The sequence below is a fragment of the Pinus tabuliformis genome, chromosome 1_1, assembly GCF_031772625.1.
Source record: "Pinus tabuliformis cultivar Carrire ecotype Pingquan chromosome 1_1, CPIR1, whole genome shotgun sequence".
Lineage (NCBI taxonomy): Eukaryota > Viridiplantae > Streptophyta > Pinopsida > Pinales > Pinaceae > Pinus > Pinus tabuliformis.
In genome coordinates, this window is record NC_142297.1 from 888,967,673 (window position 1) to 888,989,047 (window position 21,375).

Below are 21,375 nucleotides of genomic sequence, written 5' to 3' on the forward strand. Positions count from 1 at the left end.
TTAAGTGTTTCTTCCCTCTATTTATATAGAGAAGGGGGGATTTTAATCAACATTTACAAAATATCTCAGCCAAGGGCTAGTTGTCAAATTGATTAGATGTCTCAGCCTATGATAGCTCTGCTACCCAAAATGATTCCCAAGGATTTGATTCCTTTCTTGAAAATACATAAAAATTACAGAATTAAAAAAAAAGGAAAACACAAAGATGATGGAGGAAAATATCATCCTTGTGGTTCCTGTGAAGGCCCCTAATTAGGCCACGTCTCTACCATAATGTGTCCCTTTTGCTGCTTGGCCGGTTTTTGTCGCTTTCGCCTTAACTACCTAACTTGCTCATTCTCTAGAGCTGGGAGTGGATCAAATGTGAGTTTCTTGTTACAGATTAGAAGTGGAGAATATCCTGACAGTCCTTCATTGTGTATCTGAGTGGAGCCCCATGTCGAGCCATTAAATCTTCCCAAGTCCCATAACTCCATTTACTCTCTGAAGACGTGCAGCGAAGCAATCAAATTTATTTTTGAGGCGATTGTTGTCCTGGGTTTCTTGTTGTAAAGGCTTCCATAGGATCAGTCCATATCGATTTGCAACTGCTCCATACCTCTATTCAAAGTCTCAAATGTCGACCCATCCAACTTTAAAGCATTGTACCACGCTATCGAGGGGTCGTTGTATCGGGACTTTTATGTTATGAGGCATTACAGAACAGTGAGTCCCAATCTCCATATGCCCCCTTTGGTTTATCCCTTTTTAGTATTTCTTCATTGTAGGATCAGAGGCTATGACGAGTGCTTAGCACTAAGTGTTAGGGCCTTTGGACTCTTGTATGGGGGCCTTTTTCCCTTTATAAGTCCTTTGTGCCAGATTTCCTTAAGTCTAACAACTGTGCACCTTTTATCGGAGCTCCTTTCTCAGCGGATCACAATCAAGGTTTCTAGTTGGGAATTTTACATTAGAGTCGCAACATGTTTGCGACCTCCGATTGTGATAGCCCTTTAGCGTGCGACCCTTGGTTCCTCGGCCCTTTATCTGGTCATGGGCCAGCTCCCTTATTGGAGCCCCTTTATTGCCTTTCCCATGTGTTCATTGCGTTACAAAGTGCCGATAAAAGTCAACCTCTGATTTGCAATTGTCGATGTGATGTCATCACTTCCACGTGGCACCTTGTGAGTGGTGACACATGTCACCCTATTTTGGCCCCTTATAACCCCTCGACACATTGAATCTACATGCCACATGTCTGCCATACTACCACATCATGCTAACGTCAGTGCCACTGTGGATTTATCTAGACCAATGGTATTCTGCCATGTTGCCTTCTAGGGGATAGATAAAAGGCCCATCCGCCCTTGGTTTTTCATTGATTTCCTTTGTAAATTGCTTTCGGCCTTCCCGGTGCTTCAACACTAACATATAGAAACTCGCAATATCACAATATTTTAGAGTTGTCACCCTGCTGGTACATTGATAAGCCATGATGTTACTTGTGTGATCATCGATCGCCGATTGCCATGGACCATCGACTATCGATATGCCAATATGCTCCTGGACCTCTGATATGTGGGGCCTCCGATATGCTAGGGCTTCCGATTTGCGAGATCATCGATATGCGATGCGATACTAATGTGCAATCGTCGATCGCCATGTTGCTAGAACCTTTGATATGCCATGTTGCCTGGTCCTCTTATTTGTGATTTGCGATATATCAGTGTTGTTATGATCGTCGATCACTGATTCACCCTATCGATATGCCTGATCGCTGCCTTGGACCTTTGACATTTACTATCGTCGATATGAGGGATTGTTGGAGCCTTCGATCTCCAATATCAGTGATTAGTGATCGCTGGTTTTATTTTCCCTCCCCTGCTGCTACTTTCAAAAAATTCCAATTGTGATTTGCGATATGCTCACGTACCTTCAATATGTGATTATTTCCTCCTTTCAAAGGTGACAAAACCCCCATCTTTAACATGCCATATCTTATGATTCTGGGGTCCATTTGAGGAATTTCATATACCATTCGAAATCTTATTCTAAGCACTATCCAATGGAGAGGGTACGATTTAGCTTTGAGATATTTTGTGTTATGGGAAATGTCTGCAACTTTTCTGCTCTTTTGCACCCTTTTGACAACTGAAAACAAATTTTGCAGTGAGTGACAACATTGGCTTCAACTGGGGACAGTGCCTTGTTGGAAAGGTTTTGAGAACTTGCAGACCAGTGGCCTTCACCATTGGGCATGGAGTTAAAAATATAATGGACATACATAACCAGAAAATCTCCATGAAAGTTTGTTTGCAGGGATTCCTTTTCTCATCAAATTGAAATGCAGAAAATAAAATTCTACCAACAGGAAAGTAAATGCTCATCTAGTGAGCTTATTTATGTACAAATCCTACCTACGTACAGGGATCAATTCACCTAAGTGATTTTAACCCTCCAATGAAGCCATGCCAACATTTGGGTGCTGGACCTAATGCCTCCCTGTTGCTGAAATTTAAAAATTAAAATAAGCATGCACAATGAAAAATTTGAAACAAAAAGCTTGATGCATACTCCAGAAACAACCTCTGATGCTGACCAAAGAGTGCATTCATGTAATCAGCTATAGGGTCATAGAACCAACAAGAATATTTTGTAGTTGCCTTATTTCCACGAAAATTTTGTTGATCAATATATTCTCGGTCAAGGCAAATGCAAATATTGTTCAGCTCCTCAGCTTTAGAATTTTCGAGAAGAACTTGTTGCTGGAAGCTTGCTCCCCTCTTGCTGGTAAAGCACTCCCTTTGAACATATGCGACCATCTCATCGTCCTCTAAGTAATATGAATCATAAATCAGAGGAGGTTCTTGAACTGGTTCTCCAGTTGAAGGATGTGCATCGTGGACTTGAGCCTCTTCGTTGACGTCCTGGTGGGCCTCCTCTTCTTGTGCAACTTCCCTTAACTGGGATGGTTGTGACTCTGCATCACTTGACTCTCCATCAGAGTCACATACATCATAAGAAGGAGAAACATCAAATTCCACTAAATAAGATCTCTGAGGATTTATTTGCAGCTCAATGATGTTTCCTTCTTTGCTTTCTTGATCACTGGGAAATACTTCCTGATGTGAGTAGATATCTTCTTGGAATGGAGTCTCACAAACATATTCAGCAGGATCATTATCCTCAGGGATATTTTTTACATTAAAATGTGCATAATAATCTTCAAATAGAGCATTCAGTGGATACAATCTTTTGCAATAATGATGGAATTCTATATGAAAACATTTTAAGGAAGATATGCTGCCACGAGGTATTGTTCTGTACCAAACTATAAAATCCTCTTCTAAAGAGTACATGAACAATTTCATTTGTGCGATCTTGAAAAGGAAGAACAATATCGAAGGAGAGAGTGGAAGAGCGAAAAACCAAGACGGAGGGTTTCTGCGTGGGATTTTAGCCGTGGACGGGGGCAAAGGAGGGAGCTCCACTCCCTCCTTCAGAGAGGTCATGGTTAACAAGAGCAAGGCCCATCCAGAATTAGACAGAGGCAAAACGATGGAAGGAGGAAAAAATAGGGAACATGAAACAAAAAATAACAAGGAGAAGGAGAATGTTGGCACAAAAGACAAAGAGGAAAATGACAAAAAACAGGGAACAAAAGACAAGAAACAAAAGGGACCATGCAAGCCCAAAGCTGAAGTCACTCCCAGAGTTATCTTAAATAACCCTGAGTTGCAGGCCCATAGGGAGCACATGCAAAATTATGCAATCATATGCAAATTCATGGGACTATGGCCCACCGAAAAGGCTTTACAAACATGGATCAGATATCACTGGAAGCCTAAAGGAAGCATTGATCTTCATCTAGGATCCAAGGGTTTTTTCACTGTGGTGTTTGCAAACATTGAGGACAAAGACAGAGTGTTTGAAGGCGGGCCCTACTTCTATGCAGCAGCAGGGCTCTACATGCGGCCGTGGATGATGAACTTCATGCCGGAGCGGGAAACCTTTACCTCAGTGCCGGTTTGGGTAAGACTCTATTCACTACCTCTGGATTATTGGCAAATAGAATCACTAACAGCCATAGGAAATAAATTAGGGAGGTATGTTAAAACTTCTGAAGCCACAAGAAGGGGTAAATATACCTCCTTTGCTAGGATTTGTGTAGAAATGGACCTATCTGGAGCTCTTCCGGACGAGGTCATACTGGAGGTTTATGATGAGGAATGGGTGCAGACAGTTGACTACGAGCATATTCCATTTAGATGTCGAAAATGTCATGAACATGGGCACCTTCTGAGAGACTGTCCTGTCAGTAAGGCAGAGAACAAAAGCAAACCTCAATTATCTAAATAACTACCTTACCATAACCTCAACACTTAGTTAATTCATCTTATAAGCATAATAAAAAATAAGGGTCGTGGCAGTAGTCCCTGTCGGGGTCTGCAGGGAACTTAGAGGAGGTGGCAACCTTGCAGAAACCATATTTAACTTTGCCTTTGGATGACCAAATGTGATTAATGAAGAGTTTGGTGGGTGCGGCAATCACATTCCATCCAACATAAAACTCAGTTTTGTGCTTTGTGATACGAATATTATATTTCTACTGTAATATAATTTACTGTCTAAATATTTGTTAAGAACAAAACTTCTAATTTAAAAACAAAAAAATCGAACTTCCTTAAACTATTACATTAATTTATTAAGATATTTAAATTAAAACATTATTTTATATAATGAATATGATTATAAAATGTTTAAATTAAAATTTAGCAAACTGTCTATCCAGAAGTTATGAAATTGACCAATTAATTGTTTCCCTAAAAAATAGGAGGTTATATTTGGGAGTGGGAAACAAAATCTCATTAATGATCTAGCAACTACCTGCCACTTTTTGGTGAGGTGGAGGTAGTTACTAACCACAAAAGAGTGGTAGATTGGAAATTGATAAAAATCTTGTGTTTGATTTCTTTTGGCTCATTGTGAGAGAAAATGCTAAAGAGAAGCAATATCCTTGAGGGGATAATGGTTGGATGCAATATCAATGTTGAGAGGAGCCAAGTACTCAACTACTAGTTTTCCCAAACTACTGATTTTGAAGTCAGTGTCCTTACCTATTGTTCTTTTTTCTTTGGAAAAAGTAAATAATTATGTTTTTCATTAGAAAATTCTATGTAGAAGAAAGAAAATAATTTAGTTACATTTTACTTACTCATTTTCCATAGTAAAAGAAAAGGAAAAGAGTTAGTTATAATTTTATTAGAGAATTTTGAACTGTAAAGAGAAAATGGCTAATTGTTTTGTTTTATTTTATAGATTTTATATAGTAGAAAACTTATGGTTATATTTTTATTCATAAATATTGTGTGGAGGACTATTAAAGGAAGAAAACTAGAAATTATGCTAAAGAAAACAATCGCATACATAGTAGACATTTAATGTGTTAATTGAGAAATTAAACATGAAGGTATTTGTTGAAACTAGATAGGTATTGGTTATGTATACAAGTCTATCTATATGTGTTATTTCAACACACCGCACCTAGTAATACAGGATTGGAAAACCTTGTTCGACTTTGAAGAGTAAATATGTATACAAAACAATAATAAAATATGTATATAATAAATTTTGATTAACGTAATAACTCTTAATCTTCACTTTGCGAATATAATAAACTAGCCTAGATACACAATGATCGAAAATACAAAAGTATCAATATTTACCATTGTTTTCACAAGAAAACACAATGGTATTGTTTTCCAAAATTATACAAAGTTTCATTTATGATCTAAAAATATCATTACATGGAGACAAGATTTGGAAGAGCTCTAACCAACCTCAAGAAACATGTAATTAGAAAAATAATTATATAACTTAAATGTTTTCTTCATAATCGAAAACAATACTCAATACATGAGAGGCTCATATCATTTTATAAATAATTATGTTTCAGAGGAACTACATGTCCCAAAAGACGTGAAAGAAAACAATTAACAAACATTTCGGAGGTTAACAGTCGGGAGATTCCTCTTCGAACAAGAGAAATCACACCCATGTAGAATGAGAAACCAAAATTTGGGTACCTTAGACGTGGCGGAAGAGTTGAATAAGTTGAAATCAAGCCATGCCAAATTTGGAAAAGTTAAAGGAAACCGCTATGTTCAAAAGAGAAATCGGTACCTGAAATAAGCATATACGAAATTAATAATTAGTAAACAAGAACTAGATAAATAACACAAAGAAAATTTAGCACTAAAGGAACAAATGTGAAGAGGGTTATAAAAATAACTTGAAAATAAGTTACAAAATTTTGATGGCTTCTTCCACCTATACAAAAGTAAAATTAACTTATTTACTATACATATAAAAATGGTTGCTATCTAAAATAAAGACAACAATGTTATAGGTAAAAATAATTAAAGATTGAACTCAGAAATTATAAAGTGAATAACAATGTAAACCCGGTGATTACATTATTTTAACCTATGTAAAACAAATAGTTGATTTTTGGATAAATACCAATCTAAAGTTTGTACAATGTGGGAAGGAAATAATTGCTGAGTAATTAAGAACTTCAATTCATAATTATTTTTGGGTAAATTTACCGCAGGCATATGACTTTATCGCGCTTCATGCAAATGACAAGATGAAAGAAATGAAGAACTTTAGCACAAATTTTTTTTGGATTTATTTGATTTCGAATCATGGAAATGCAAAAAAAAAAAAAAAAGTGTGGCACATAAATTCATGACAGAAAAATGCTAAAAATTCAGACCAATAAAGAATAGAATGAAAATCTTAGGGCATTAACAAAAATGATACGCACCAAAAATTACAATACACGCACCCAAAAAAATACGAATGGCCCTAACCAAAAAAATTAAAAATAGTTACCTGAGCAATAGCATAGGGAAGAGCGGGAGACATCCCTGCTGCCTTTTCTCTATAGAAAACTGTTCTTTCCGCATCAACTACTGGTTGGACAGAGACGGCATTAGAGAAGCCCAGAAAGATAATAGCTGCGAACATGGATCCCAAAGCATTGAATATATCTTGTTGCTTCTGCCTGCAAACAACATCCAACCACACATAAGAATTGGATCGTTTTGTCCACATCGAACAACACATTAGAATTGGAGAAAGTAATGTTTACATGTTCCGGTCAATTCTGCAAAAAATAGAGCCAAATATTAGGGCGCAGCAAAAGGTGAAAATGAGTCGAACGGTGTTGTACTGAGGATTTCACCAATACGACCAGTGCTGCTTCCAGAAACAAGCCATGGTTTAAACGGCAAAGGACCCTGTCCGGAGTCTGGAGTAAGTTTAGAGCAGAGAGTTCTCCAGAGTAAGTTCAGAGCAGAGAGTGTGGAGCAGCTAGTTTGAGGAGCAGAGGAGCAGAGAGCGTTGAGGAGAGGTTCACCTTTACAACTTGTAAGTTCCATTTTACAATGACTTAATATTACTTTCCACTATTACTTTCCACTATTATAGTAGTTGTTTTTGTTCATGCCATTTCTTCGTCCAGTCGAAGTTCAGCCACTCGTCTTCCATAGTTAGTTCCTTAAGTTGAATATATTAGTTCCATTTCCATTTTAATTTTGGGATTTGTAGATGGTGTTTAAGGGCTTTTTTAATTGCGAAAAACTCTATTTGTTAGGATCATCCATAACTCACATTTGCGGAATTTACAGCAATAGGCTCTTACAGTGACTTATATATTGTGTTTCGTACCTTTATTAGAACATCTTTTTATCATAGAACCCAACACAAGGGAAGGCGGGGTCATATTATTTTCAAGTTATTTTTATAACCCTCTTCACATTTGTTCCTTTAATGCTAAATTTTCTTTGTGTTATTTATCTAGTTCTTGTTTACTAATTATTAATTTCGTATATGCTTATTTCAGGTACCGATTTCTCTTTTGAACATAGCGTTTTCCTTTAACTTTTCCAAATTTGGCATGGCTTGATTTCAACTTATTCAACTCTTCCGCCACGTCTAAGGTACCCAAATTTTGGTTTCTCATTCTACATGGGTGTGATTTCTCTTGTTCGAAGAGGAATCTCCCGACTGTTAACCTCCGAAATGTTTGTTAATTGTTTTCTTTCACGTCTTTTGGGACATGTAGTTCCTATGAAACATAATTATTTATAAAATGATATGAGCCTCTCATGTATTGAGTATTGTTTTCGATTATGAAGAAAACATTTAAGTTATATAATTATTTTTCTAATTACATGTTTCTTGAGGTTGGTTAGAGCTCTTCCAAATCTTGTCTCCATGTAATGATATTTTTAGATCATAAATGAAACTTTGTATAATTTTGGAAAACAATACCATTGTGTTTTCTTGTGAAAACAATGGTAAATATTGATACTTTTGTATTTTCGATCATTGTGTATCTAGGCTAGTTTATTATATTCGCAAAGTGAAGATTAAGAGTTATTACGTTAATCAAAATTTATTATATACATATTTTATTATTGTTTTGTATACATATTTACTCTTCAAAGTCGAACAAGGTTTTCCAATCCTATATTACTAGGTGCGGTGCGTTGAAATAACACATGTAGATAGACTTGTATACATAACCAATACCTATCTAGTTTCAACAAATACCTTCATGTTTAATTTCTCAATTAACACATTAAATGTCTACTATGTATGCGATTGTTTTCTTTAGCATAATTTCTAGTTTTCTTCCTTTAATAGTCCTCCACACAATATTTATGAATAAAAATATAACCATAAGTTTTCTACTATATAAAATTTATAAAATAAAACAAATCAATTAGCCCTTTTCTCTTTACAGTTCAAAATTCTCTAATAAAATTATAACTAACTCTTTTCCTTTTCTTTTACTATGGAAAATGAGTAAGTAAAATGTAACTAAATTATTTTCTTTTTTCTACATAGAATTTTCTAATGAAAAACATAATTATTTACTTTTTCCAAAGAAAAAAGAACAATAGGTAAGGACACTGACTTCAAAATCAGTAGTTTGGGAAAACTAGTAGTTGAGTACTTGGCTCCTCTCAACATTGATATTGCATCCAACCATTATCCCCTCAAGGATATTGCTTCTCTTTAGCATTTTCTCTCACAATGAGCCAAAAGAAATCAAACACAAGATTTTTATCAATTTCCAATCCACCACTCGTTTGTGGTTAGTAACTACCTCTACCTCACCAAAAAGTGGCAGGTAGTTGCTAGATCATTAATGAGATTTTGTTTCCCACTCCCAAATACAACCTCCTATTTTTTAGGGAAACAATTAATTGGTCAATTTCATAACTTCTGGATAGACAGTTTGCTAAATTTTAATTTAAACATTTTATAATCATATTCATTATATAAAATAATGTTTTAATTTAAATATCTTAATAAATTAATATAATAGTTTAAGGAAGTTCGATTTTTTTGTTTTTAAATTAGAAGTTTTATTCTTAACAAATATTTAGACAGTAAATTATATTACAGTAGAGATATAATATTCGTATCACAAAGCACAAAACTGAGTTTTATGTTGGATGGAATGTGATTGCCGCACCCACCAAACTCTTCATTAATCACATTTGGTCATCCAAAGGAAAAGTTAAATATGGTTTCCGTGGCGGTAGTCCTTGCCGGGGTCTGCAGGAACTTAGAGGAGGTGCCAACCTTGCAGAAACCATATTTAACTTTGCCTTTGGATGACCAAATGTGATTAATGAAGAGTTTGGTGGGTGCGGCAATCACATTCCATCCAACATAAAACTCAGTTTTGTGCTTTGTGATACGAATATTATATTTCTACTGTAATATAATTTACTGTCTAAATATTTGTTAAAAATAAAACTTCTAATTTAAAAACAAAAAAATCAAACTTCCGTAAACTATTACATTAATTTATTAAGATATTTAAATTAAAACATTATTTTATATAATGAATATGCTTATAAAATGTTTAAATTAAAATTTAGCAAACTGTCTAGATGTGAAGATGAGACATTGTTTTCATTTAGTTTTCATTTTCAGTATCTTACCACGTGAGCTCCTCAAAAAATTAATTTCACTTTGTTAGTGTTAATGTATTGTAAATTATTAATTTATAAATTTATATTTTAATAATTTTAAAAAATAAAAATTAATCATTTAAAAAAATTATTAAATTAAAATTATCTTTTAATAAAAATAATGACTATAATTCACCATAAATATTTAAAAATGAAAAATGAAAATATGTATATAGAAGATAATAATATGTATTGCGTTACGCAGATTTCTTTTATTTTTATAATTATTTATTTATTTATTATAAATAAAATATTTTATAAGAATTTATTCATTGATACGAACATAACTTGTTTTCTGTAGCTATCTCCCTCTAATTTGTTTACTTACTCAAGCAACTGAAATCAGTCATAGATTGTAAAAAAATCCTTTGTTCTGAACAAAAGAATAAAGGCTCTTTCTATCTTTTTTGGAAATTAAGTGTTCTAATGCTCAGTGCAAAGATCGCAGCGAACAAAAGTGCGATTGTCACTGTTGCAACTGCAACCGGTCCCAGAAAATCGTGTTTATATCCAAAGTAATTACTCAGAAATTCGTTCACTTGTTGCTTCTCGCCATCTGCCATCACCACTTCATCTGAAATATCGCCAAACTGAGATACCGCCAGTCCATAGAGTGTCCATGCGAAGGGGCATGCCCAGTAATACCATCTCCACCACAGAGGAATCCGCTGTAACGCCCAAAAACACTCACATTATCAATGAACATTTATTTGACTAATTTTTGTGACGAGCCCAAAGGGAAAAAAAAGAGTAATTACTTTTTTTATGGTAAGAGTTTTGGAAATTTGATAGATAGAAACCACTAAAATGAACTGATTATACTCCTATCCATCATGGAATTTCCAAAATCTGCAATCAAATTAAATTGAACAATACATAGAGAAAATACTCTGTAATTCTCACCGGACGTGGAATTATGAAGCCGCTAAAAATCATCCACACTGCAATACAAGCCGAGGAGAGAACTGAAGCTATGGTTGCATTAGGAGTGACAGCCGCCATTATCATCCCATAGTATGTGGTATAAAGGAACGTGAAGAACATGAAAAACAAATGCCAAAAGAATTGGGTTTCTGTCCACTTCATGCCTGTCAATGCATAAACTATCACACCATAGACCAGTGTTTGAATATATATGTATGGCACTTCGATCAAAAGCTGTGTAACATAAATATGGTTGTATTAGTAGAAGGCTTTAAAGCTATGTTTGTATGCTTATTTTTATAATATTACAGTTTGAGCGTTTTAAGAGTATGTAGAGGTAGAATATATATATTTCTACAAATTTAGGTTTTAATAATTAAATTTATTTTAGGTTCGATTTTGTAAATTTATACTTTTGTAATCAAATACTAAATTCAAATAAAAAAATAGAATATATGCACTTATGTAAATTTACACTTTACTAATCAAATGCTACTAGATGGGTTCCTTGTTCATGAACCAAAAAAAAATGTATACGCCAATTTAGCAATGATCAAATTAAATTGAATGAGTCTATATTGATAAAACAATACAAAACCAAAAAGTGCATATCTGAGCAATATCATACGGAAGAGCCGAATACGTTCCTGCAAAAAGTACATACCTGAGCAATAGCATACGGAAGAGCCGAATACATTCCTGCTCCCTTTTCTCTATATAAAACTATCCTTTCGACATCGACTACTGGTTGGACAGAAACGACATTGCTGAAACCCAGGAATATAATAGCTGTGAACATGGATCCCAAAGCATTTAATATATTTTGTTGGTTCTGCCTGTAAACAACATCGAATGACACATAAGAATTGCATCTACCTTGAATATTAGATTGCATCCCAAAGTATTTAGTATACTTGTTGGTTTTGCTCGTAAACAACATCCAATGACACAAAAGAATTGGGTCTAGATTGATTAGATTTTGTGATTGTAGGAGAAAGTAATGTTTACATCTTCCGGTCAATTCTCCAGAAAATAGTGCCAAATATTAGGGCGCAGCAAAAGGTGAATATGAGTCGAACGGTGTTGTACTGAGGATTTCTCCAATACGACGAGTTTTGCTTCCACAAACAAGCCATGATTTGAACTGCAAAGGATTGACCAAATTGCCTTTCAAAACACAAATCCTTTGAGTCTTGGACTGGTTCGCTGAGTTCCTGAATGAGAACTTTATTATGCCTGTGGAAAAACCCACATTATGCATTATGTTTTCAGTAGCATTGAATAAATCCACATTCATAAAACACAAAATGCTGGCATTATAGCTAATGGAGATATGAATTGTAAGTCCAAAACATAATCAAATTGGGATAAATAAACATGGAAACTTATATGCATGCAAAACGATAGCCTATCCATGATTTGTATGGGAAATGGGAATATAAAAACAATTTAAAGGCTCTAGGAGATGGGAATATATTTAAAAAAATGCGGGCCGCTGGCTGAACCCTGCTATTCCTCCTACATAACTGGCCATAACACCTCTACAGGGAGAACCGACTGCGCCATCGTCGTGTTAACTAAAGACACAGATCAGTGTAGCGAACCATATTGAACTGTCAAATCATAATGTAAAGCAGTGGAATGGATAGGTTCTTTGCTTCGCTACACTCCTATCAAACTGTAAATCAAAGCAGTAGATTAGAAGCAAATGGGTGGTGAAGCAGGTATGTTAAAGACCAGTGGTGAAGTTGATTAGAGACAAGTGTTGTGCCAGGCTCCATGGCGTGTCAAAGAGCTATCATGCACATGGCAGAAGGCTAACATGCAAGAGTTTTTCTCTGCTGTGGGGCACGATTTAACATGAAATTTGTGTAATACACATGACATCAAAGTTTAGTCAGAGGAATTTACAAGTTCAGTTTCCGGGATGGGTTGATAGGACAGGATGGCCTTACATGGGACCATGTTATACTTGGGATTACTAGTTCTATTAGGCATGAGAAGGAACAATCCAGGTTCACCTTAGTTCAATTAGGCCTAGGAAAAAGAGATTGTGCTAGCTATGTCATGACATCTGCATATACTACACTTGTATGAGTCCCATATACTACACTTGTATGAGTGACATGATACAGGTAAAGAAACGAGCATAATACAAGTAAGCAAAAGTAATTCTACTCAAAGCATTTTTGAAATGTTAATATACAATGTAATTTTAATTTAAAAATAAATAAATAAAAACATTTTCAATTAAAATTTTAATATCTAATATACATTTTGAATTTCAACTCCCACTATGCATTTAAATAATTCAAACAGATTAACTTTAATTTATTAATTTCTTTTGTATTTTCTTGAAAAAGATTCAAATCCATTTAAATAATTCAAACAAATTAACTTTAATTTATTAACTCCTTTTGTATTTTCTGGAAAAAATTTCAAATCCATTTAAATGATTCACACATTAAATTCAACATTGATTCTTAAACTTACTGGCCTACTCTCTCCTCTGGCATGTGACATGGCAATGGCCGATGCACATTTGCTTAACTTAAGAAAATAAAAAATAGAATTATTATGCATTGCTGGCCTTCTTTGACATACACATGTCGGGCTGCGGGCATGACGCGGCTTACGTTTCCAGAAAACATCTTAGAAATGGCGTATCGATAAGTATATTCCAGGTTGGCAAGACACCGAAGAAACTGCATTTAAAGACTTCACTAAAGAACAATAATTATTAATGATCTCTGAAAGAGTCGAACCCTAGACCGGACGTCAGGTGCTATACATTGCTCCTCGTCTCACCCCACACCCAGCAGCCTCCCACACCATCTAGGCAGCAACACTCTTTTCAGCAATACACTGCTTATAAGACACAATCCTGACATTAGAAATGTTTGGCGGACAAAATACGATTGGAATCAACTTGCCAAATAAGGACAACAATACTTTTTGCCATCGTATCAAATTTATTTTAGCATCTATTGATGCCTATTCTAAGATTAACATCCGGCGTACGCGAAATATTGGCCCCTCAAAACATACAACATCTAAAAGCAAACACAATTTTTACAACACAAATGCATCCGCATGAACAAAGTCCAGTTTCTGTATTAAACATTGTTGGGTTCCTTGCTGTGCCATTTCAGGGATGCTTGGATAACGTATTTGTGAAATGCAGCAGCTACCGTAGCTCCAATAAGAGGACCAACCTAGAAGATCCACTGCAATGTAAGAATCAAAATTTAATTCCATAAAATCTGCAATACTGATAAATAGAAAACAACAGAAAGGAGACTATTATCCTCTTCTTACATGGTCGTCCCAGGATTTCTTTTGGCCATAAATCACGGTTGCTACAAAGCTTCTGGCAGGATTGATGCCCGTTCCAGTGATGGGAATGGTTGCCAAGTGTACCATGAATACAGCAAAACCAATTGAAACCGGAGCCAAAGCCTGCGCCAATCAGTATATTAGCATCTATTAATAGATTAAATAATCAATGTATTATACATAATAATAAAATTGCTTACTGCATACACGTTCAAGAAATGGACAATGATAACGTACAGGCAAGGTTCACATGGAAATTCCTCACCAGAAATCGTTCACATGGAATTCCTCACCAGAAATCGTCGAGAGCGAGGTGCACATCCCATTTCCAAAAGAAATAGTCCGACTGGAAATTTCACTTCCAAGGAGAACATTACGATCTCTCTCATTTATAAGACGGAATCTTAGGAAGGGCAGAGCACGACATGCAACACCAAAAGTCACGTCGTTGCCAAACAAATACAACGCTAAACATAGAAACACGTCAAACAATTTTACAACAAATTGTAATACTGGACATGCATCAAACTATTTTACAACAAATTGTAATACTGGACATGCATCAAACTATTTTACAACAAACTGTAACAAACTATTAGAATATTTTTTGGCAACCGCCATGGAGGAGGCTGAACTAAAAACAGATAATGAAACCTTTGACATTCCAACTCTAGCAATTGCGAGAAAACTCAGAACACAGTCTTGGCCTCATTGTTGAAACCCTGGTACAGAACCTAGAGATTATATGTCATATTATGGAAGGACCTCGCTTATAAAAGAAACCAGTTCCAAAAAAAGGGCGCGGCCTACCTGAGAACAATGACTCATAATGAGAAATCAACTTGCTCGCCTACAGATAGCACCAGAGCTGCCGCATGCAGAAAGCCCACTAGAGCTTCTGCATGCAGATAGCCATGTGGCAGTAAATTCTCTCTGAAGTTTGTGTCAGTGAATTATATGTAGTTTGGATATAAAAATCTTTAGTGAATTATATTTAGTTTGGATATAAAAATCTTTTGCACCAGAATATTTAGTTTGGATATAAAAATCTTTTGCACGAGAAAACCTTGGATAGCAGAAAAGTTGAATATCTTTTGCACCTGAAAACTTTGGATATCAGAAAAGTTTGCCACAAGGACAGGCAGAAGAGGTACCAAAATCTTAGGATATCTTACTTTTACCCATCTTGAAACCTGCGAAGCCCGCAATAAGACCCTCAACTTTGTTGGCCAATCAGCAATTACATAATAAATTTTATATTATTTTTTAATATGAAAACTTTGGTAATTTTAACCAAACTTTATCGCTGGCGATTTGGCTTCAAAAAGTTTTAACCAAACTTTTGATTTCACCCTCTTATTGCAAGCGTCTCTTGCCCCGATGTGATTTTATTGCGGGCAAGTTATTTTATCCTAAGTTTTTTCTTGCCCATTTCCACCAGGCTACTCCAAGTGGACTTGTCTCAGATCCCAAGATGGGACACTTGTAAACATCTCCACTCTTGATTTAATTTAAGGTTGAATCTGACGTTCTTCACTTGTCTCGAACGATTTAGCTAACCACCCACCCGTTTGCCCGAAAAATCTGTCATTTGCACTCCTCCCCGCCGGTGAGATGGCTCTGCAAACCACGGCGTCTTTGGACCAGGCATAGCAGGTAACTCTTGATTTTTCACTGGTAGTGTTACTGCTCCTTGCTGTAAGAGGGTTCAGAGTGATTAAGGTATTTTTCGAAGATCGTTGAGGCTAACCTCTCGTCTTCTTCGTAGATAATCTAAATCTGGAAGTGCTCATGGAGAATCCCATTCTAGAATTCAGTTCTGCACCAACACAATGCCTGAAGCATGTTAACCCACTTTTAGGTTGCTTTGTTGTTGCCGATTTCATGGGTTCTGGGTGAATTGTTCTGAGCCTTTATCGGTTTTGTTGGCAGGTATCCAATTGCAACCTTCGACATGAACAGGTAACATCGTGTCTCTATATTTCTCTAATTTCGATACTTATTGGAAACTGGTTGTCCTTGGCCTAATCCTGCTTGGCTTCTGGTGCAGGTTAAGTTCCCTAGCTTCCTCGTCATTCTATTTTGGTTGCAGTCGTGGCTAATGTGGAGGGTTAACAGAACTAATTGGTTGATCCTAAGCTCCTCTTTGCTTCCAGGTTTCTCCTATTCGTTATGTTTCTGGGTTTTACTTATTCATCCTCAAAGTTTTTGTATATAGTCAAGGAAAAACTCAGAGTTGTTGATTTGTTTAGTCATATATAGATTTACGCATACAAGTCTTGTCTGTAGGAATTAGATAATTTGAACCATGGCCTGTATCTTAATCATGTTACTGCTCTCTGCTATAAGAGGGTTCTGAGTGCTTAAGGTATTTTTCGAAGACGGTTGAGGCTAACCTCTCGACTTCTTCGCAAGTAATCTAAATCTGGAAGCTTTCATGGAGAATCCTATTCTAGAATTCAGTTCTGCACCGACACAACACATGGAACAGGTTAACCCACTTCTAGGTTGCTTTGTTGCTGTCGATTTCATGGGTTCTAGGTCAATTGTTCTGATCCTTTCTTGGTTTTGTTGGCAGGTCTCCAATTGCAACCTTGGGCATGAACAAGTAACCCTGAGTCTCTATATTTCTCTAATTTCGATACTTATCGGAAACTGATTGTCCTCGGTCTAATCCTTCTTGGCTTCTGGTGCAGGTTAAGTTACACAGCTTCCTCATCATTCTATTTTTTTTTGCAGTCGTGGCTAATGTGGAGGGTTAATAGAACTAAATGAATGACCCCAAGCTCCTCTTTGCTTCTAGGTTTCTCCTATTCATTGCGTTTCTGGGTTTTAGTTATTTGCCCTCAAAGTTTTTGTATATAGTCAAGGAACAAATGAGAGCTATCGATTTGTCTAGTCATATATATATATATATATATATATATATTTACGCATACAATGCATGTCTGTAGGAATTATATAATTTGAACCATGATCTGTATTTTAATCCTGATTTGAAATCGTCCATTGAGGGGATTTCCCGATGTATTTTGTATATTCTCTTTCGTTTTAAGGATCCTTGCATACTGAGAAGGCCTTTGGACAATTTTACATAGTCGGTTTAATAACTCTGTAGTTCTAATTTATATTTGCATTTAGGTTTTTCGTTCTGTTCAATTAGAGAAGATATTACTTCTCAGGTTGATTACGAGATAGTCTATAAATTTATTTCTGTTTTCAATTTATTTATGTTTTTAATGGGATTTAATGAATTTGAAACATGAGCTTTAGTCTTTCGGTAATGCGAGATATGATATTCATGACATTTTTTCAATTTATTGCATGCTCTGCATAGTTTGTTTATTCTCTGAAATATTACAAATTTATTTATAGTTTAATGGATTTCTGTCTCTGTTTTACATTAATGTCAATGAAAGGATTGTACCTTAATTAATAGTGGATAATGAATCCTTCAAGTTTACAGTTTTTATAGTTGATTTAATTCTGAGCAATAAACCCTTGAATTTTCTTAGTTTTACTTCTGCCTTCCTCTACCAATTTAGTCTAAATATTTTCTCCTCAGGTTGAAGGTCGAATTCCTCTCATGAACTTCTTCTTAACCCATGAGGAATATCCACATACTGGGTGCATGATTGTCTAATTTTGGGTTCTTACCTGGAAAGGGCTAACCTTGTCCCCTGTTAACTAATTAATGTCTTCCAATCAAAAACTTAATTTTCCAGCAGTAATCCTACTTTATCTTAACTAACAGTCAAATTAGTTATATAGCAAAACAAAAGTTTTCATGCAAGAGTATATTAAATGAAATTTGTATAATCACATTTATTCTAAGAAAGACAGTGGCATGATTAGTTACTTATCTGTTTCTGATATTTTAACAGCTAGGACTGCTCTGTCTAGGCGTGCTCTCCTCCCAACCTACGGGACTGATAATTACATCCAAGTCTCCCCCCCAAGGCCTCAGACTTCCACAGTTATTTCTAGTATTTATGACTCAAGTATTCAGATATCAAAACCACTCGAGTCCAATCTGAATAGCCAGGCCTTGTCTGTCAATGGAGTAAATCCACTGGCTCCAACCAGTTCAAGAGTTATCCAAATCAGGTAGCTTCCTTGCTAACCGACTTTCTAAGGTACAGACCTATCATATTTTCCTAAATAGGCACATTAGGCACACTAGCTGTTTTCTAATTAACATCTCCTACACTAAATAGCTAGATTAGCTAGATTAACATGCCAGTTCATACTTTGAATAGAAAATGTCGTTCAATCGTTCGATCTTCTTACTCTTTTGAAGACATTGGCATCAAACAAGCCCGTCAGATCCCTAGAGGTGTGAATTGATCATTTAATATGTTGAAAATCCATGCCCTCTAGGCTATTCATAGGTGACAAAAAAATTACTTTATTTGGGTTTACTAAACTTTAAAGACTTGCTGACTATGTGCACAATTTTTTTCCTATATCAAATCTGTCAAAATTTAGAAATTATTTTGGCTCTTCATTGAATTTGGGTTTGCTCATATGATTTATTGACAATTGAAAAAACTGATGTGAGCTCATGATGAAATGAATCATTTGTGGATAATTCAATGACAACTAAGAAGATCCATGTACAATTGAACAATTCGGGTGGTGTGTTGTTAGTGGATATAATAATCGATTTATGCAATTTGACTTATGGTGTATTACACATATATTTTTCAAGTGATTTTGTGGTTTCACATTTCATATACAAAGAACTGAAATAAAATTCCAGGAATCGATATGGTATTTTAATGTTTATTGCAAAGGCATACACATAACATAACAGATCCAACTAAGTATGAGCATCTGTATACATAATTGTGAGCTCTCATTCTGGATCAAATGATAGAGTGTCTAGTGCATTGCAATTGGGATAGAGGTTATTTAAAATTTTATAGATATTTGAATATGTACACGGTCAATATATTTCATAAATTGTTGATATTAATGAATTTGCTAACGCCTTGATTGGAAAAACATTTATTTTTTGGAAAACATAAAAAAATGGATGTTTGCCAATATGAATTGAATTTGCAGATGTATGGTCTAATCTCTGGTTTTCTAGAGCATATCTAAAGAGGAAATCAAACTATTTACAACTTATTTGTATGGATGATGATGATTTCAACAAAACTAAAATTGGCATGCATAACACATTCTTTCTAATCTATATATATGATTGAGATATGTCTACAGTGATGGATCGATGGCCTGAAATGGGAAGTCAGTTATAAGGCATGATATACTGGGTGCACCCTTTGAATAAATCATAGAAACATATTGTTTGTGGAAATAATATATGCATTGAGACCTACTCTTAAACATCACTAAGTTTTGGACATACAAATTTGATTGAGAGAACACAGAGATCATAGTAATTTGATGTGTTTGCAGTGACTAATGAATATGTTGTAGGTATTAAAAATATGATTGTGTGTAGGACAAAGACATAGCAAAAAGAATTATTTGATGATCATAAATACATTGATATATGTCTTGAGATGATATGTTTGCAAATTTGATTGTTGAGAGTGAAGTGGTAGCCGAGAAATTTATGTTATGTCAAAAGATTGTGAGTCAGTTTCTTGTTGACCTCTTCAGCTATGATCAAAATGATTGGAGAATATCACCTATGCCTTCATTAGCATTATCCTTTGTGATATTCTAAAGTGGAAACATTATAATGCTTGTTTATGTCATATGTTTAAGAAACCTATGTAAGGCTATGTACCAGTCAATCTATAGTTTGAAAGTTTATTTTTTGGAGGTTATTTTGGTGTCATTGTTGTGAAAAGATTTATTCAACCATAACACGAATCTTTCCTTGGTTTTAATATAAAGAGGCTCTATTTTCCATTACATATCACTCATTTAAGCCATGAGCGGTATTATGGAGTCATTAATGTAGCCACATTGCATTAGGTGAAAGATGTAAATTTCGGGTCCATGGAGTCATTGATGTCATACCCATGTAAAATTCTTATAATTCCCTACAAATTTTGATCAAATATTTTGGTCAAGTGTCAGTCCTATTGTCCATGAGGTGTACCCTTCAACACGAAGGTTTTGATTGTAGGTTTATGATGATGCTTAGTGGGAGTGTGATTAGTATGTGTTTGTTAATCTGATGAGGTGCTTATGATGTTACTTGAGGGATATTGTCACATTTTTGTTTTGACTTTGTCACCATGTACATGTTGTTTCCCACACTATATTTTTGTTGATGGATATGGTATGCAATGGCAAAACACTGTCAAATGACGCAATCATGATGTAAAACGAAATAATATATATATACAGAGCTTTTTCTAGGGGTTGCATCCCTTAAAAAAAAATCAATATCATTAAAAACTTTTATATAGCATCCAACATTCCAAATTTTCAAAATTTCTACCAAATTTAATTAGGTCGATATGCCTTTCCTATGCATCAACAATTGTCAACACTTTTACCCTCTTCCGTTCGATCAAGTGAGACACTTTCAACCGTTGATTTGAAGTGTCATCTGGCAAGCATGCACTGCACATTGACTGCTTTTTCCAAATATCGGTTGAGTTGCCTTCTTTTCTGCTGTGCATTGAACTTGGCCCTGTTATGCAAAAACTCTGGTCAGATTGCCATTTATCGTTGTAGGTAGGTCATTCTTTCATGTACATGCGATGATATTTATTCTTTCTTGGGAATGATTAGCATGAAATCCTGTAATAACAATACTCTACCTGCACGAAAGAAACAGGGGGACCGGAGCAACATCAATATGTATGCAATAAGGGAGGGGATCTGTATGGTGCGAGAAACTGTGTTTGGTTCAAGAGCCAATTAATTTCCTGGTAGATTGAGTGTGAGCCGTGAGTGAATCGTGAAACCGACCTCCTTCAACTGCGATGTTCATATGATTTTCCGACGCTTAATCCCTCGGAAACTCCGCCTTGCCATTGACCTTCAATTGCTGCTGCTCCTTGCAACATCCAGGAGGACTTGGAGCATTGTGTGGTCATCGAGGTGAAGCTGGAGGGCACATAAAATGTCCTCCTGCTGCCCACGCCCC

General features: G+C 35.4%; 1 protein-coding gene and 1 long non-coding RNA gene across 7 annotated transcripts; one reads left to right on the forward strand and one right to left on the reverse strand.

The window, feature by feature from the left end:
• Positions 1 to 10,418: 10,418 nt before the first annotated feature.
• Positions 10,419 to 12,397, reverse strand: LOC149217235 (pleiotropic drug resistance protein TUR2-like). The gene is made up of 4 exons (XM_089391326.1): positions 11,970 to 12,397; positions 11,626 to 11,797; positions 10,941 to 11,195; positions 10,419 to 10,705 (listed from the first exon to the last, which is right to left on the reverse strand). The coding sequence occupies exons 1-4, from the start codon at positions 12,095 to 12,097 to the stop codon at positions 10,436 to 10,438; spliced, it is 825 nt and encodes a 274-aa protein (XP_089247452.1). The 5' UTR covers positions 12,098 to 12,397; the 3' UTR covers positions 10,419 to 10,435.
• A 3,292-nt stretch (positions 12,398 to 15,689) lies between these two features.
• Positions 15,690 to 18,612, forward strand: LOC149217236 (uncharacterized). Of its 6 annotated transcripts, none has more exons than XR_016250645.1 (5): positions 15,693 to 15,953; positions 16,230 to 16,259; positions 16,348 to 16,788; positions 16,876 to 16,905; positions 16,994 to 18,612. It is a non-coding gene; the product is annotated as an uncharacterized LOC149217236 (long non-coding RNA). The 6 variants fall into 6 exon arrangements; XR_016250646.1 differs by having other exon boundaries at positions 17,037 to 18,612; XR_016250647.1 differs by having other exon boundaries at positions 16,348 to 16,453; positions 16,647 to 16,788; positions 16,876 to 16,998.
• Positions 18,613 to 21,375: the final 2,763 nt, after the last annotated feature.

What these genes read in the sequence shown, in the direction of transcription:
- LOC149217235 (XM_089391326.1), bottom strand. Translation starts at nt 12,097, where the DNA reads ATGGCTTGTTTGTGGAAGCAAAACTCGTCGTATTGGAGAAATCCTCAG. An exon ending in TTCCGTATGCTATTGCTCAG is followed by an intron (nt 11,196 to 11,625) that starts GTATGTACTTTT and finishes TATGTTACACAG; the next exon opens with CTTTTGATCGAAGTGCCATA. An exon ending in GCTTCATAATTCCACGTCCG is followed by an intron (nt 10,706 to 10,940) that starts GTGAGAATTACA and finishes TGGGCGTTACAG; the next exon opens with CGGATTCCTCTGTGGTGGAG.